The following is a 20312-nucleotide window of genomic DNA, read 5'->3' as shown; positions in this document are numbered from 1 at the left end:
ATCATGCTTTCAACATTTATTGAAGGAAATATTTTCTATGGGGAATATAATATCAGCATATTCGTTTCGAAAAAAATGCAACACATATATTTACATTCAAAACAATTATGTATTAAAAATATAGTTTTATTTACAAATTTGGAAAAAAATCATGAAAATGATACTATTTATAAATCGACATATAATATTAAAAAAGACACAATTGATATTTCCTTTATGGATGAGTTATCACCAGGAAATTACATATTATATATAAAATATTTGGGTACTGCTGATAAAGGCTTCAGAATATTCGACATTAAAACAACTGTTGATAAAGAATCCATAATATTCGACGTTAAAAAAACTGCGTAAGTAAATAATTAATGTCAATTAATATATAAGAATACAATATATTAATAAAAAGAGTACAATATGCAATTACATAAGAAATTGTAATTAATATACTATTTATGTATTAAATGCCCCAAAAATTATTATATATCGCAAAATTTAAATCTGAAGGCAAACAATCTTTACATTTATTATTATAATAATATATAATAAAGTCATAAAATAATTTGCATTGACGCATATAACATATATACAGTTTTTAATTCTCAATATCTTAATGTTTGTCAAAAAAAGTTTTATTAATTTATGTTCTTTGAAATGTAGTTGGATAGCTACTCCGCATTTCCAGATAATAAGCGCTCAACAATCGTTTCCATGTGAGGATCAACAGGATTTATTGTTAGAAGCAACTTTTAACATTTCTATAGAATGTAAGCAATGCACGGCTTTGTCAAATATGCTATTGCGAAATACGGAAGAACATGCGGATAATTTGTTATGGATACACTTCCATACCACACCTGTAATGTTGCCTTATCTTGCAACAATAATTGTGTCTAATTACCTATTCCCACTTAAGACCAAAATTGAAATCATTAACATGTGGTGCAGAAACGAATCTCGATTTCACATAGAATTTGCAAAAAATGTAACTATACGTATCACGAGGTTTCTTGAATATGATTGGAGAGCTTTCTCCATATTGGAATCGAAGGTGGATTATGTCGCAATTCCAAATTTCCATGACAAAGGCATAATAGTTTTCGGACTTGTTCTTTATAGGTGAGAACAGGTGCTTCAAATTACATTAAAAATAAAATTATATTTATATGCACAATTATAAAATTTGAAAACATGTATATTTTTTGTTTCTGTAAACGTTCAAAAGTATAAGGAATTGCAAAAACAATTAATTTTAGTAGAATTAAATTTATTCATATTATTACAAAGTTAAAGTTTACTATTTTAATAAGTATATAAAGGGTGAAGTAAGTATGCTAAAATCGTACCCCCTAAGAAGATGTTAAAACTGCAATAAAGCTATAAAAGAAATGACATTTTTTTATTTATTTCAAATTATTGTTCTTTGTCAAACGATATACACATAAATAGAATTTTTATCGTTGTTTCATATTGTAAATTAGAAAATAAAAAAATTATTATTTGGTACGATTTACAATACTGATTTGCTAAATTGTACCCATGAGTTTGTAGATCGTACACCTAACAATTAAATTAAAATATTGTAACAAAAATAAAGTTGTATTTTCTGTAAAAGTTCTCAATCTTAACATTTAAATATAACTTTCAGGGAAACAGATATCATCTACGATAAAAATTTATATCCTATTGCTCAGAAAATCGAAGTAGCTCAATTAGTAGGACGTAAAGTGACACAGCAATGGTTTAATAACATGATGAACAATCCATTACTATCGGATTTTTGGCTTAAAAAAGGTCTTACTACATTGCTTGCAACGTATACTGTCAATAAGGTTATTCTAAATATTATCAACGCAATCTCGCTCCCACCTTCTCGCAAACGATACAATACTTAAGTATTCTTATTGCAAGATTTTCTTAAATCAAAACCCTTTTTAAAAAATCTATATGCATCCTTTGTCTTAAAAACATTTAGCATTATATAAAATAATCAATTGTTTTTAAAAAAATACTTTTTCTCACATATTTACACACATATATTTATAATTTAATTTATTAAAAATTTTTATTTTTTAACACTTTATTAGATATTTTTAATTTTTTATGAAATTTAAAATAAAATAAATTAATCAAAAACTAGTACACATGAAATTTATTTAAAAAATTTGATAAAAAGAAGTCTGCAATATAATATCATGAAACAATATAATTAAAAAATATGTAATATTTGCTAATTATATTAATACAAAATTCTAGATTTTATTATTATATTTTTTAATGAGAATGTGTTTTGTTTTAATTATGAAGTAACGTTAATAATATTAGTATTTGAATTTAATACAAGATACAAGTATTTTCAGAACGGTTATATCAATAAATTAATTATTTTTTTTTATAGGCTTATCCAGATTATCGAATAATGAATTTATTTGTTGTTCAAAATCAACATTACTCTTTTAATTTGGATGGTAATCATATGTGGCCTTCTACTTCACAAGATGACAGTTTATTGAAAATTCGCCAATCTATCAGAGGTATAACATAATATAATAAAATAGTCCGCGGTATGACATAATATTAACTATTAATATTATAAAATATGTGTTAAGTTGGAAGATAATTAATTCTTTATCTGAATTTTAATTAAATATTATTTTATAAAAGTACATACACACACATACGCGGGCACGCGTTTACACACACACGCGCGCGCGCACGCACGCACACGCTCACGCACACACACAGTGTCCGGTTATACCTGCACATATGTAGGTACAGGAAATTAATTAAATAGTTTTTTAAAAATTTGCTATAAATAAAATGATGAACGGTGCGGCAGTAAAAAACATTTCACTCTTACGCGATTACTACCCTGTATACATATACAATATAATTTTCCTTTAAAAAATCGTTATATTTTCAAGTAACCATCAAAATAAATATATATTTGTAATATATTTAATTTTCATAATTTTGATGTAAATTGTAGTACCTTTTATACTACGGATGATGCAACACATCCTCACAGAAGAAATGTTTCAGGAAAGCATAAGCACATATGCATATGACACGTGAGTAATACAATATAAAATATAATATCAAAAAGATAAAATTGTACACAACATAAATTTGTTATTTTTTAAAGTAATTTTTGAAATAATTTTTATTCTTTTTATTTATCTCCTATATTTCATTATATTGTCTATAATTCTTATATCTTTTTTTTTAATTGGATTATGTGCTACATTTATTTTCTAATCTTATTTAACAGGTTTTTAAATATGTAACATTTATATCACTTCTCAATTACTTTTTTTATTTCTATTTCCTTATCTCGTAAATCGAGCCTTTACATTATTTTTCTTATTTTTTTTTTGTTTTCAATTTCTTATTTGTTCTATTTTTATTTGGTTATTTTTTTATATTTGGTTTTTTCTTTTAATGATTTTATACTCTCTCAATACTTTGCTCAAATATAGTCTGTATTAATGCTAATAATACCTAAAAAATTAAATAAAATTATTAAATTTCATTTAAAATTGTGTTATATTATTTATTATTAGAATATAAATATAAGATATATAAATATATATATATATATAAGTGCAATTTTATAATTTGTTTTTTAGTGTTTGTTAAAGTCTTTTATAATATTAACATTATATAGACAATTTTAACATATTTGTAATGTTTTTTTATATATATTTTATACTGCGTGAATTTAGCGAATCACATGATGAAGGCTTTGTGGAGCTTACGAAACATATTGCTTTAAAAAATCCAAATATTACTCAACAACTGACAAGAATGGAAGATTGGGCTTTGGAATATCATTGTCCCGTGATTAAAGCAGTACGAACATATCATAATAGAGAGATAATGAGCGAAGTAAATGTATCGATACAATATATCAACACATTAAAAATTGGCTGCATTCCTGTAACTTTTACTACGGAAGCATCTCTCGATTTTAACAATTTTACTCATCATATGGTATGCGTGTCAAAGAATTTAAAATTATCATTACCATTTAAAGAGGATGGTTGGATGATATTCAATATACAACAAATTGGTAAATATCGACCAATGGATTTATTATGACATATTTCTCGTTTTTATTTTACACACACATAATTGATATTGTTTTATATTTTTATCTATTTTATTCATTGTCCTATAAAAATCTGAAATATTCATTAAATAACTGTTATAGTTTTACAATGCTTTTTGTCATATTCTGCATTATTATGTCCATAATATTATATTTAAAATGTACGTAGATGTTTTCTATAAATAATATCAAAATCATTAAAAAGATAATTATATTTCTAAAATTAATTTCATTTTATGATATGCAACAATATCTTGCATAGTTTCATTTTTTCCACTATTTGAAGTATTAAAATGACATTTTTATAATTAATTTTCTATATATATTATCATTTTATTTATATTCAATTTTTGGTACGTTTTTTATTTATAATTTATATAAACAAAATTATGAAACAAAAATATTTGAAAATATATTCTGATAAAATTATTCAAAACAATAAAAATTGATAAAATTTATTTTCTATGTGACAGGATATTATCGCGTTAACTATGATGATGAGAATTGGCAAAGTAATTCAAAATACATAATATATATAATATATATATAACACTATTTTGCACAGCTTTATTTATTATTTTAATTAATTTTCTATATGTATTTGCATTTTATTTATATGTATTAAATTTTTCTGATTTTTTAAAGTTATAATTTATATAAACAAAAGTATAAAACTAAAATGTTTGATAAAAGTATTTAAAATAATGAATATTTATAAGATTTATATACTATTCGACAGGATATTATCGCGTTAACTATGATGATGAGAATTGGCGAAGAATTTCAAGTTATTTAAAATCAGATAATTACACGAAAATTCATGTTCTTAATCGTGCCCAAATTATCGATGATGCATTTCATTTAATGATAGCAGGAAAACTCAAATTCCTTGTATTCGCAGATATAATATCGTATTTGCATCGAGAAGAAGATTATATAGCATGGTATTCTATGTTTAAAGCTCTGGAATACATATTTAGCACTTTTCTGTAGCTATGCTGGAAGATAAAATGTGGAATTTTAAGGTAAATTTTAATAAATATTAATAAAAGTTTAAACGACTTAACTACGACGTAACTAGCAATTTTATTTGATTATTTCACGACGTTTCTAATAAATATTTACAGAATAATAAAGATTTAATTGTTACCAAAGCTGACAAAGGACAAGTGACAGTGGTTATGAATAGAAATGATTATGTGACTAATATGGAATTATTGTTAAGTGATTCGATGACATACATAAAATTAAATAAAAATCCGATTACACGTCTGACGAACAAACTTCATACGTTAGTAAAGTCATGGCATAATAATGAGATCATTGATGATCAAACATATAAATTTCTGAATTGCACAAATGGTAATTTACCACGGTGTTATGGACTCCCGAAGATCCATAAGAGCGGGTATCCATTGAGAATCATTGTGTCATCGTTAGGCAGTCCCTTTTATAATATTGCCAGTTACATTCATGAGATATTAGTTAAGTCTGTTAAGAAACCGGATTCTAATGTTAAGGATGTTTGGACTTTTGTGAATACTATTAAAAATACAAGGGTTAATGACGATGACGTAATGATTTCCTTAGATGTTTGTTCGTTGTTTACAAATATTCCAAAAGATTTAGTTTTTTCTGCAATTGAAAGTCGTTGGAGTGACATAAATCTAAAAACTAAATTTAATTTGCAACAGTTCCTATACGCTGTTGATGTAATACTTACTTCAACTAGTTTTCAATTTAATGAGCAGTATTATGAACAAATTTATGGAAGCCCTATGGGATCCCCTCTATCACCGATACTAGCTGACTTAGTAATGGATGACTTGGAAACAAATTGTTTAAATTCTTTAAGTTTTAAAGTTCAGACTTTTTATAGATATGTGGACGACATTTTTGTTATTTTACCTAGCTCTAAAATAAATGAAATTTTAAGTACATTTAATAATTATCATAAACGTTTAAAATTCACACATGAAATAGAGACCAATTCTTCTATTAATTTTTTAAATTCTACAGTTATCCGCAATGGGAATAGATTGACAACTAATTGGTTTAGAAAACCTACATGTTCTGGCAGATACATCAATTTTCTTTCGAGTCATCCTATTAAGTACAAAATTAATACGATTTACAATTTAGTAGACCATGCAATTTTACTTTCTAACAAACAATTTCATAATACGAATATTGAGATTGTAAAGAACATTTTAATTAATAATTGTTTTCCGGATCATATTATTAATAAGTATGTAAATAAAAGAATTAATGTACTGAATAACAACAGGAATGGTAACGGTCACAATGCGGATAATAACGACAGTTTGAGTAATGATTTAGATAATAACGTTAATGTGAATTCGGCTCAAGATAAGAATTATGTAATTCCACTCCCATACGTTAAAGACGTTAGCGACAGTATTAAAAGATCACTTAATAGTGCTAACATAAATGTCGTTTATAGTTTGCCAAAAAAGTTGAATAGGCTGATAAAACGAGGTAAAGATTTAATAACTAATGATATTAAAACGAATGTAGTTTACAAGATTAACTGTGAAAATTGTAATGCATCATACATTGGACAAACAAAAAGACATTTATGCACTAGAGTGAAGGAACATGCCAGCAATATTAAATTACATGAGTCTAATCATTCGGTTTTGAGCAAACACAGATGTGATTTTGGGCATAACTTTGATTGGAAATCACCGACAATTTTACATAACGAGAAACATGTAAGAAAGAGAGAGATTGCTGAAATGTTCTTCATAAAGAAGCATGACAATACAGTTAACCTACAGAAAGACACCGAGAATTTGACAAACATTTACGACAAAATAATAAAGATTGTTTAGTGGCGCGTTTCAAGTTTAGTCGTTGACGAAACATCATAACGATGGGACGTGTTCCTCTTTTAATTTTTAACTTTTAACATCATAACGATGGGACGTGTTCGTCTTTTAACGTTTAACTTTCGATTTCAAATAACACCGGTGTGATGTTATGTTAACCTCGGTTTAATTGATGGTATGTTTATAATATTTATACTTATTTTATTAATTTAACACTTAAATGAGTTTTCGTATGTTAAAAAATATTGTGTAACATTATGTTGTAGAAATTTCACTTGAAAAGGACCACAACCAAATGGTCGAAACGTCGTGAAATAATCAAATAAAATTGCTAGTTACGTCGTAGTCAAGTCGTTTAAGCTTATTTTCACCACTAGCGACAAATATTAATTTTGATTGATATTAATTTTAATTGATCGTATTAATAAAAGTATTATATTTCAGATATTTGCATATACACTTATTAATTACAAAAAATTTAAATATTCAAAAAAATACCGCAACAATAATACATATTATTATACGTCGCAAACAAATGTGCTTTAATTATATCTTTTAAATATTATAAATATTTCGCATAAATTAAAGCATATTTTTCCATATATGTATGTATATTTGAACGTATGTACCTGCATAAATAAACGCTCGCGTCTATAAGTAAATTTGTATGTATGTTTGTCTTAAAGAAAGAGAATATTTTAAGAATATATTGATAAATAATAGAAAAATATAATAATTTTTATAAATGATTTATTAAAGTTCGATCTGACTGGCCAATACAAATCGTATTACACACAACGTTTCGACCCTTGGATACGAGCCCTTATCAAGTATATTACTCAATATCATGTCTTTCACTTTAACATCTTGAAAGCACCGCTTGATAAAGGCTCGTACCTAAGTGCCAAAACGTTATGCGTGATACGATTTGTATTGACCAGTTCGATCAAACTTTAATAAATCATTTATAATTTTATTAGCGCCTTTATTTTAATCTATTGAGATTTTAATAATTTTTAAATACATTTATAATATGAATAAAGAAATATATATTTAACGATTTTTAGAATTACATAAACCAAGCATTATACGAGGTACTTAAAAGAATCAAATATGAAGAAGTTAATGATAGTGACGACCTTAGAAAATGTTTACGACAAGAAGCTGCAAGATGGGCATGTTTTTTCGGCGACTCCGAATGTAAGACAGAAGCCAACAAAAAATTAGTAAAACATCTCCAAAATTCTACAAAGCACAAGTAAATATTGTTATATATTTTTAGCCTTTCTTAATCATTCTTGTAGGTATCGCCTATAATGTTTAAATAATTTGATCAAGAGGTCCATATGCTAAATTTTAATAAGAAAATTTATTTTTTTTTAAGAGTTTAACTAGGCTCTGTAATATAAATATAAATTTAACATATATAAGACAGGCAATAAGAGCCAAATCGCGGATGACAGTGCGTTATCCTAAACGAAACTAAATTTTTTCGTTTAGAATTAAATACCTTGTGCACAAGGCACCAAATTTTACTTGGACACGGCCAAGATATAAAATTGGAATAATCTCTACAAGAGATTTTTAATTCCATGTATCCCCTATTCCCCCTAAAGAAATTATTGCCTGTCTTATATATGTTAAATTTATATTTATATTACAGAGCCTAGTTAAACTCTTAATTTATACACGCTGGCTTAAAGGCGTTTATTTACCAACATTAATATATATAACAGAGAAAAATATAGAATCGAAAGGATCTGAATAGCTCAGTTGGAAGAGCAGTCGCCCGGCAAGCGAAAGGTCTCGGGTTCGATTCCCGATTCTGCGACTTTCGGATCTATATTTTTCTCTCGCATTTATTTCTTTAGGGGGAATAGGGGATACATGGAATTAAAAATCTCTTGTAGAGATTATTCCAATTTTATATCTTGGCCGTGTCCAAGTAAAATTTGGTGCCTTGTGCACAAGGTATTTAATTCTAAACGAACAAATTTAGTTTCGTTTAGGATAACGCACTGTCATCCGCGATTTGGCTCTTATTGCCTGTCTTATATATGTTAAATTTATATTTATATTACAGAGCCTAGTTAAACTCTTAATATATATATATATATATATATATATATATAATATAATATATAATTTTTTTTTTAAATCTATATTTACAAGTAACCACACACACACATTATAGTAAATATATATTTATAATACAATATATCTAATTTATAATTTTGATGTAAATCGTAGGACCCTTTATACTGCGCATGATGCAACACACCTTCGCCGAAGAAATATTTTGGAAATTTATTCGCACATATGTAAATAGCACGTGAGTAATTCAATACAAAATATAATATGAAAAAAATTAAATTGTATAACATAAATTATGTTTAATAATAGAAGTTTTATAAAATGTCCCTTATTTTTTGGCTTTTCTGATATTTATTCCTAATGTTTTTTTTTAAATTATAAATTTGATGACGCTCGTGTATTATTTACGATAATAATTTTAATGTGTTGATAAAGTCAACTATCGTGCATAAATTACAAGGATGTTCACGTAAAAAATAATAATTGAAAACTTAAAACATATTTAATTACATCCAAACATTATAAACAAGTCTTCTTCAATGTTTAAATCAATTATATATAAATCTATTAAATGTCAACCTAAAATGGATAGTTGTATCTGTAAATTATGTAGATGCATTATTTCGTGGAATTCATAATACGGTCTTAGACGTGAAGAACCTTTTTTACTTCCATCGTTAGAAAGCGTGGAAACGTCATAGTTCTCGAAATTAAAAAGAACTCTATAGGTGTCTATTCCTAAATAAGCCTACAGTAATCTATTATATTGTTGTAACCATCTTGCTTCCAACGATAAAATTTTTTTTAGTTTAACAATTCCGCCTTATTCTTAGATCTACTACTAGATTAATTTTAATTTTATCACTTTTCCTATGAAAACCATTTCCGTAATAAGAAATTGTGGTTTTATCGTTGTCACTTTTTTATATACAATTACACTGTTGTTTTCTTTTTATTTCGTGATTTGATATTTTTTAAAATAATTTTTATTCTTATTATTATTTCCTTTATATCGTCTATAATTCTTATAATCTTTTTTCTTTTAATTGCATTTTGTGCTACGTTTGTTTTTCATCTTATTTAACAGCTTTTTAAATATCTAACACTGCTTATATCTATTTTCCATTACTTCTCTATTTTCGTAAATCGATCTTCTTTATATTATTTTTCTTGTTTTTGTTTTGTTTTCAACTTTTTATTTGTTTTTTTTCTTCTTTTAACCATTTTATAATTCTTTCAATACTTTGCTAAAATTTAATCTATATTAATGCTAATAATGCTAATAATAAAATTATTAAATTTGATTTTAAATTATGTTATATTATTTATTATCATAATATAAATACAAGATATATAAATATATAAATAGAAGTGCAATTTTATATTATGCTTCTTAGTATTTATTATAATTTTTTATAATATTAACATTATATACAGACAATTTTAACATATTTCTCGTGTTTCCTTTATATATTTTACATACTGTGTAAATTTAGCCAATCATATCGTCAAAGTATTGTGAATATTTGGAAAGAAATTGTTGCTGCTGCAGAATAACCAGATACTGATTCATCTACAAATAATGAATTATTGGAAAATAGAAAGACGTTGTCCTATCATAAAAATAATACGAAATTATAAGGATATGAGCGAAGTAAATGTATCGATACAATATATCGACACATTAAAAATTGACTGCCTTCCTGTAACTTTTACTACGGAAAAGTATCCTGATTTTAACAATTTTACTCATCATATGGTATGTGTGCGTGTCAAAAAATTTAAAATTATCATTACCATTTAAAGAGGATGGTTGGATGATATTCAATACAACAAATTGGTAAATATCGACAAATGGACTTATGACTTATTTCTCGTCTTTATTTTACACACACATAATTGACATTATTTTATGTCTTTATCTATTTTATTCATAGTCCTTTAAAAATCTGAGATATTCATTATAATAACTATAATAGTTTTAAAATGTTTTGTGTAATATTCTGCATTATTATATAGATAAATAGATAGATAGATAAATAGATAGATAATTTATTGTGCTTTTAATGGGAATTACAAGGCGCTTTTATAGGAGCGGTCCCGAACTTTTGACAATCATATAATCAAAACTCATTGTCAGTATCATCCTGGCCATTTGCGACCTCACAATTAAGGTTTCTAATTTCTCGACTTTTTCAATATCTCGGGATTCAAGAATTTTCTATTTCTGTTCTCGGAAATTCGCGGGAAATCGAGAATATAAAAAACCTGTCAAAAGACAATAAAATCAAAGAAAATAATTAATTTAAAGATATATTAATCATTTAAATCAATTTTATTGTTTTATCTACATTGTTATTACATAAATCAGTCTTCTGTCGAATCAGTCATTCTTTTTGTTAACACAAATAAAATTAAAATATTTAAAACATATTTAAAATTATAAAAAAAATTAAAATATTCAAAATATTTAAAATGACAAAAACAATACTTTTAAGTTTGATTTTTATAAAATAACATTTTAAATAATATTATATAATACTTAATATAACAATATTAATATATGAAAATTAAAAATTAGTCACATGTTAAATTAAAGATAAAATAAAATATAAGAACGTTGATATTTGAGAATCGCCAGACAGAATTTAAAAAAGGTAAAATTCTTCTCTCGACCGTACTGGCGAATATTATTTATTCAACGTTTCGACCCTTCTTTGAGTCCTTATCAAGTGATCTAGATACACATAGACAGAGATTAATATAATAAAAAAAACAAAATTACTTTACTAACAATATTACAAAATGATAAAAAAAAAGAAGCAAAACATACTTGTAAAAATAAGAATAAAATTATAATTTTAAGATGTCAAGAACGAACATAGTGTCGGTTTGACAACACGTCAAGACTCTTAGACGAGTTATTGGTGACTAAACGACCTTTATTATTTTGTCGTAGATATTACTTAGACTGTCGGTATCCTTTTGTAAATTAATAGCGTTATTATTTCCATTAATAAAAAACATTTCTGCGATTTCTCTTTTTCTTACGTGCTTTTCACTATGCAAAATAACAGGCGAAGTCCAGTCAAAATCACATAAAATCACACAAATTCACATAAAAACCTTTTGAGAGAATCAGCTACTGAAATTCTGGTGGTTTCCAGTACGTCACTCGGAATGTTCCTGTGATTAATCTCTAAATTCTTTATGTTCTCCAGGACGATATTCATTCGATCTTTACTATTTGCGTGATCTATCGGCAAACCAAATTTGTCACCTAAGCTTAAAAAATCAGATACCTTATCTGGAATATTTTTACCACTAATGTTCACCAACCACTTAGAATTGTCAATGGTTTTGAACAAGTCAGAAAATGCGTTTTGTTTAGTGCACAATTTGTCAAATTTACTGATAGACTTATTTTTATGAGAGAGTTTAAGTTTGAAAAGTCTCTTTTCATTTAACTTAAGTTGTAAGAAACGTTGTGATTGAATAAATAATATTTGCCAGCACGATCGAGAGAAGAATTTTACCTTTTTTAAATTCTGTCTGGCGATTCTCAAATATTTACGTTCTTATTTTTTACGCTCCTGGACCTGGATATGGAGCCCACACAAGTGGAAGGATTTTTTTGCATGATCTCGAGAAGGTTCGGTACTTATCATACAACACTTTTGAAAACTTGGATCAATAACATGAAAAAGATTATTGCTGTGAACCAACAACTAATTTTTCTGTTACGATGTAGAAGGAAAGATGTTCTTCCTTCCTCATATTATTAATTTTAAAACGAACATATACTATACGAACATATAATAAGAAATCAAAGACAAAAATCCACGAAATAATTGATACTTTTAATAACTATCACCACAGTTTAACCTTTACATATGAGACGGAATCAGACGGATGTCTTAATTTTTTGAATACAACGATCTCTCGGTCAAATGGAAAGCTTGTAACAAATTGGTACAGGAAGGAAACGTGTTCGAACAGATATATAAATTTCTTTTCCAACCACCCTTTTAAATATAAAATAAACACAATTTTTAATCTTGTAGATCACGCGATTCTTTTATCTAATGACCAGTTTCACGACGAGAATATTAACATCGTGAAACAGATTTTATTTAATATCTGCTTTCTTAAACATGTAATCGATCGTTGGTTTAAAAAAAGGATTAATTTTTTAAAACACAGAAACATGAATGAATCGAGTAATGAGCGAAATATTGTTGATAAGTCTCCTTTCGTTTCACTATCTTATGTTAATAGCTTAGGCGATATCGATCGAATTTTTAAAATCATCGGATTTAATGTTGTTCATAATGTTCCTAAAAAACCGAACCATTTAATTGCACTCGGTAAGGATAGACTGCCTACAGATAAAAAAATTGAAGTAGTTTACAAAATTAATTGTAAGGATTGCAACGTGTCATACATCGGACAAACAAAAAGACATCTTTGTACACGTGTAAAGGAACATTTCAGCAACATCAAAATGCATTCGAGTAATTTATCAGTTATCAGCAAACATAAAATTGAATTCGATCACGATTTTGACTGGACTTTGTCTGTTATTTTGCATAGTGAAAAGCACGTAAGAAAAAGAAAAATCGCAGAAATGTTTTTTATTAAGGGAAATAATAAAAAGATACCGACAATCTAAGTAATATCTACGACAAAATAATAAAGATCGTTTAATCTCCAATAACTCGTCTAAGAGTCTTGACGTGTTGTCAAACCGACACTATGTTCGTTCTTGACATCTTAAAATTATAATTTTATTCTTATTTTTACAAGTATGTTTCGCTTCTTTTTCTTTTTATCATTTTGTAATATTGTTAGTGAAGTAATTTTGGTTTTTTTTATTGTATTAATCTCTGTCTATGTATATCTAGATCATTTGATAAGGACTCAAAGAAGGGTCGAAACGTAGTGATTGAATAAATAATATTTGCCAGTACGGTCGAGAGAAGAAAATGAAATATATTTGACAATACTTAAAGAATACATAAATAAAAAAATATACTAGATGTTTCTTAAATAATATTATTCAATATTAATGTTATCTTTTTAGAAATATTTTATTCTAATAATAGTAAAAATTATTTAAAAATAATTATTAGGTCCTTGAATAAGTTCTCGCTGTTTTTTTGTTAAAAAAAAACATTTATTTAAAATATAAGGCTTACAATAACTTTACTCAAAGTATTGTCCGTCGCCCGATCTTGATCAAGCAATGATCTCCAATTCTTCGTCTTCAAACTTTGTCGGTGCTCCAGAACGTTCTTTATCTTCAAGGTCAAAGTCATTATTTTTAAAGCGCCTAAACCAGTCTCTGCATGTCGTATTCGACAGAGCATTGTCACCTTATGTTTCAACAAGAATTCTGTGTGCTTCAGCTGCAGATTTCTTTTAAATAAAGCAGTGCAATAAAATTCCCCGCAAAAACACTTTATTTGGCACAAAAGTAGACATTTTCGCAATAGGTAATTAAACACGTGGTTGACACTGTGGTAAACTGTATCTACTAGAATTTGAGGTTACATATAGTACTACTTAGCTGATGCGTTTCCGTACGAAATTCCATGCACAGAGTGCCGCTACGCCATTTTTTAAAAAACAGCGAGAACTTATTCAAGGACCTAATATATTTATAAAATTAATAATAATAAGTGCAGGTAATATACAATTTTCGTCACGTTACACGTTACAGAAATCATATTAGCTAGTTAAAAATAGTTATTATTAATGCACAAATGGGGAATCAATTTTATATTATTATGTACCACAATATCTTGCACAGTTTCATTTTTTGTACTATTTCAAGTATTAAAACGACATTTTTATAATTAATTTCCTATATGTATTTACATTTTATTTATATGTATTAAATTTTTGATATGCGTTTTTAATTTCTAATTTATATAAACAAAAGTATAAAATAAAAATTGAAATAAGTTTCAAAATAAGTATATTAATGATAAAATTATTCAAAACAATAAAAATTGATCAAATTTATTTACTGTTTGACAGGATATTATCGCGTTAACTATGATGGTTAGAATTGGCGAAGAATTTTAAATTATCTAAACGAATGATGATTACACGAAAATTCATGTTCTTATGCGTGCCCAAATTATCGATGATGCATTTCATTTAATGATAGCAGGCCAACTCAAATTCCTTGTATTTATATAGATATAATAATATATATAATATATATAATAAATAATATATATAATATAGATATAATAAATTTTTATCATACTTGGCTTGCTCTGAAGATACTAATCTCATTAAAAAGTATTTAAGATTTAATCAAAACATTTCTACAGAACAGGAATATCCAAATTCTTTTAACAGTTTCTTACATATTATTACGAAGCATGCGAATAATCATATTATACTGGAGTACATATTAGATGATTTTAACGAAATAAAACTAAAGTAATGTGGCATATTTTTATAAATATTGTGTACAAAAGTTTATTATGTGTATTATTGTATATACATACATCTGTTTTTTTTGTTTTTAGAAATGTTAATATAATTGCAGCATTAATTATTATTATTAATAACGTATATTCCGTAAATCTAACTCAGGTAAAAATTTTACATGTTTAAATATGTATACAAAATTTGATAATATTGCGATATTAATAATTATTATTTAATGTTTAAAATAATTTTGATAATGTTGGAAAAATAATACATTTTAGCAAATAATATTATATGCCGTTAGAGGTATTATAGAAACTAACTTATTGTTAGTTGAAGTAAATAACACAGAAGATTTACTGAAAAGACATCAAATAAAGGAGGTAAATTTAATAAATATTAAGTACAAAATATTAAGTACAAAATTAATACGATTTACAATTTAGTAGACCATGCAATTTAACTTTCTAACGAACAATTTCATAATACGAATATTGAGATTGTAAAGAACATTTTAATTAATAATTGTTTTCCGGATCATATTATTAATAAGTATGTAAATAAAAGAATTAATGTACTGAAGAACAACAGGAATGGTAACGGTCACAATGCGGATAATAACGACAGTTTGAGTAACGATTTAGATAATAACGTTAATGTGAATTCGGCTCAAGATAAGAATTATGTAATTCCACTCCCATACGTTAAAGACGTTAGCGACAGTATTAAAAGGTCACTTAATAGTGCTAACATAAATGTCGTTTATAGTTTGCCAAAAAAGTTGAATAGGCTGATAAAACGAGGTAAAGATTTAATAACTAATGATATTAAAACGAATGTAGTTTACAAGATTAACTGTGAAAATTGTAATGCATCATACATTGGACAAACAAAAAGACATTTATGCACTAGAGTGAAGGAACATGCCAGCAATATTAAATTACATGAGTCTAATCATTCGGTTTTGAGCAAACACAGATGTGATTTTGGGCATAACTTTGATTAGAAATCACCGACAATTTTACATAACGAGAAACATGTAAGAAAGAGAGAGATTGCTGAAATGTTCTTCATAAAGAAGCATGGCAATACAGTTAACCTACAGAAAGACACCGAGAATTTGACAAACATTTACGACAAAATAATAAAGATTGTTTAGTGGCACGTTTCAAGTTTAGTCGTTGACGAAACATCATAACGATGGGACGTGTTCCTCTTTTAACTTTTAACTTTTAACATCATAACGATGGGACGTGTTCCTCTTTTAACGTTTAACTTTCGATTTCAAATAACACCGGTGTGATGTTATGTTAACCTCGGTTTAATTGATGGTATGTTTATAAAATTTATACTTATTTTATTAATTTAACACTTAAATGAGTTTTCGTATGTTAAAAAATATTGTGTAACATTATGTTGTAGAAATTTCACTTGAAAAGGACCACAACCAAATGGTCGAAACGTCGTGAAATAATCAAATAAAATTGCTAGTTACGTCGTAGTCAAGTCGTTTAAGCTTATTTTCACCACTAGCGACAAATATTAATTTTGATTGATATTAATTTTAATTGATTAATAAATATTATTATGGAAAGCGAAAGAAAAAGAAATATTGTTCTATCTTTCATTTATAATTTATATAAACAAAATTATGAAACAAAAATATTTGAAAATGTATTCTGATTAAATTATTCAAAACAATAAAAATTGATAAAATTTATTTACTATTCGACAGGATATTATCGCGTTAACTATAATAATGAGAATTGGCGAAGAATTTCAAGTTATTTAAAATCAGATAATTACACGAAAATTCATGTTCTTAAACGTGCCCAAATTATCGATGATGCATTTCATTTAATGATAGCAGGAGAACTCTAATTCCTTGTATTCATAGATATAATATCGTATTTGCATCGAGAGGAAGATTATATAGCATGATGTCCTATGTTTAAAGCTCTGAAATACATATTTAGCACTTTTCCTGTAGCCATGTTGGAAGATAAAATGTGGAATTTCAAGGTAAATATTAATAAATATTAATAAAAGTGATATATTTCAGATATTTGCATATATACACTTATTAATTACGAAAAATTTACATATTCAAAAATATACCGCAACAATAAAATTGTATTACAATAACATTTTATTATATGTCGCAAACAAATGTGCTAACAAATTCAGTTTGAATAATCACTCACCCGAAGAACGGTCCCAAAAGTGTATGATTTTCACTACTGCCAATAATATTATTGGTATGTAACATTGTTATTGGATATATCGCTAGGTGCTTAAAATCTTTGTCAATGAATGCAATACTATAATGGCTTTATATAAATTTATATGTTAATAATTTAAAAAAAATAAAACATATATATAGTTGGAAAAATTTTAATATATTTTTCAAAAAGATATATACTTTTTTTTACCTTATTTAAAAATAAAATGATTGATAAATAGTTATAAAACTTTAATTATATCTTTTAAATATTATAAATATTTCGCATAAATTAAAAAGCATATTTTTCCATATATGTATGTATATTTGAACGTATGTACGTGCATAAATAAACACTCGCGTCTATAAGTAAATTTGTATGTATGTTTGTCTTAAAAAAAAGAGAATATTTTTAGAATATATTGGTAAATAATAGAAAAATATAATAATTTTTATAAATAATTTATTAAAGTTCGATCTAACTGGCCAATACAAATCGTATTACACACAACGTTTCGACCCCTGGATACAAGCCCTTATCAAGTATATTACTCAATATCATGTCTTTCACTTTAACATCTTGAAAGCATTACTTGATAAAGGCTCGTACCTAAGTGTTCAAAACGTTATGCGTGATACGATTTGTATTGACCAGTTCGATCAAACTTTAATAAATCATTTATGATTTTATTAGCGACTTCATTTTAATCTTTTGAGATTTTAATAATTTTTAAATACATTTATAATATGAACAAAGAAATATATATTTAACGATTTTTAGAATTACATAAACCATGCATTAAACGAGGTACATAAAAAAATCAAATATGAAGGAATTGATGATAGTAACGACCTTAGAAAATATTTAAGAAAAGAAGCTGTAAGATGGGCATGTTTTCTCGGCGACTCCGAATGTAAGACAGAAGCCAACAATAAATTAAAACAACAGTTCCAAAATTCTACAAACCACAAGTAAATATTGTTATATATTTTTAGCCTTTCTTAATCATTCTTGTAGATATCGTCTATAATGTTTAAATAATTTGATCAAGACGTCCATATATGCTAATTTTTAATAAGAAAATTTAATTTTTTTTTATTACGGTCTTTTGACATGGTGAAAGAAATGGACATATTGTAAAGGTTTGATGATAACCAAAGAAATGTTCACTTAGCTATCAGTATATGCTATAGGATTCGAAGAATCTGACACTAAATTTACAGAATTCTTAGCTTGTACTGAAGATACTAAAATAATTACTGACTATTTAGAATATAAATCTAATAATATAATTACTATCTATTTAAATGATAAATATACTACACAACAACAATATCAATATCTTCTTTACAGTTTCTTACATATTATTACAAAACATGCGAAGAATCAAATTATCCTAAATTACATTTTAGATAAGTTTGTGACCATCAGACCAAAGTAATATAACATATTTTTATAAACATTTTGTACAAAAATTTATTATGTGTTTAATATATTTTTCGTTTTTAGAAATGTTGAAATAACTGCAGCATTAATTATTATTATTAATCATGTATATTTCGTAAATCAAACTCAGGTAAAAATTGTACATGTTTATATAATATATGTATGTATACAAAATGTGATAAAATGCGATATTAATAATTATTATTTAATGTTTAAATAATTTTGATAATGTTATAAAATCTGATGGACAAAGAATGTCTCTTAGACGCTTCTCAAAATCACCTTTGGTAATTAAATATATCATTGCAAGTTCTTCATATATAAAATGTAAACTAAAACCGAAATTTTTCTTTGGCGTCATTTCTATATAACTTTATCGAGACATTTTATAGTAAACTGGATATGCGAGTCTATCATTATTTTACCTAACGAATAGAAGAAAAAAATAAAAAAAATTAAATTAAATTAAAAAAATAGAAATATTACAAATAAAATAGTACAGTACATTGTTATTTAAATTAATAAATTAATTAATGCAATCAATAATATATATATATATATATATATATAATAAAAAATAAAAATATATCTTTTATTTCAATTCCAATTTACTTCTAGACGCAAAAAGGTGATATCAATATTGTAAATACATATGTAATAACAATAAAACAAAAAAGATTTACGGATATATTCTTATGTTTACTAACCTGATTATATTTAAAGTTTGTTTAATGTGATATATTTAACTCGAAGAAATGGTATTTTACTTATTTTTTAAAAACGGTATTTACTTATTTTGTGCAACCGGTGCGCAAAAAGTCGCCTTTTATATGCACATGATGGGATTTTAGAAAAAGCTCCCTTTCTACGCATCGGTCACACAAAATATTGTAGCCAACATGTGCGGGTCATAAATCGGCCGATCGTGCGGATTGTCACACTCGGCTTCGCCTTGTGCTTCAAACTTCCACAGCCGATTTATCACCCGCACTTGTTATCTAATATACTATTCAATGCCCAAAAGCGACTGCAACGTGCTATATCGAGTTTATTCTGACACGAAATTCAATCAACACTTATATTTCTATTCACTTTATCAATATAAATAATGAAATAAATATTTTGATTCACATTTCCACGATT

The 20312-nt window shown here is 26.1% G+C and overlaps 1 protein-coding gene and 1 long non-coding RNA gene across 3 annotated transcripts; both read left to right on the top strand.

Annotated features, from left to right (window-relative positions):
- Positions 1–216: 216 nt before the first annotated feature.
- Positions 217–15238, top strand: LOC114940168 (aminopeptidase N-like). Its single transcript, XM_085486737.1, has 11 exons — positions 217–350; positions 658–1116; positions 1646–1829; positions 2396–2531; positions 2987–3068; positions 3723–4069; positions 4848–5133; positions 8028–8218; positions 9211–9292; positions 10551–10894; positions 15097–15238. Exons 1-7 carry the CDS (start codon positions 217–219, stop codon positions 5099–5101), a joined length of 1596 nt encoding a protein of 531 aa, XP_085342863.1. The 3' UTR covers positions 5102–5133; positions 8028–8218; positions 9211–9292; positions 10551–10894; positions 15097–15238.
- A 1454-nt stretch (positions 15239–16692) lies between these two features.
- LOC146721455 (uncharacterized) lies at positions 16693–18961 on the top strand. Of its 2 annotated transcripts, XR_014925657.1 has the most exons (4): positions 16693–16832; positions 16924–17523; positions 17689–17759; positions 18504–18961. It is a non-coding gene; the product is annotated as an uncharacterized LOC146721455 (long non-coding RNA). The 2 variants fall into 2 exon arrangements; XR_014925656.1 differs by lacking the exon at positions 17689–17759.
- The last annotated feature ends 1351 nt before the right edge of the window (positions 18962–20312 follow it).

The sequence above is a fragment of the Nylanderia fulva genome, unplaced genomic scaffold (genome assembly GCF_048542155.1).
Source record: "Nylanderia fulva isolate GAGA-0341 unplaced genomic scaffold, ASM4854215v1 Scaffold471, whole genome shotgun sequence".
Taxonomy (NCBI): Eukaryota; Metazoa; Arthropoda; class Insecta; order Hymenoptera; family Formicidae; genus Nylanderia; species Nylanderia fulva.
Note: the sequence above shows the minus strand (reverse complement) of the source record. Positions and strands in the feature narration are given on the sequence as shown.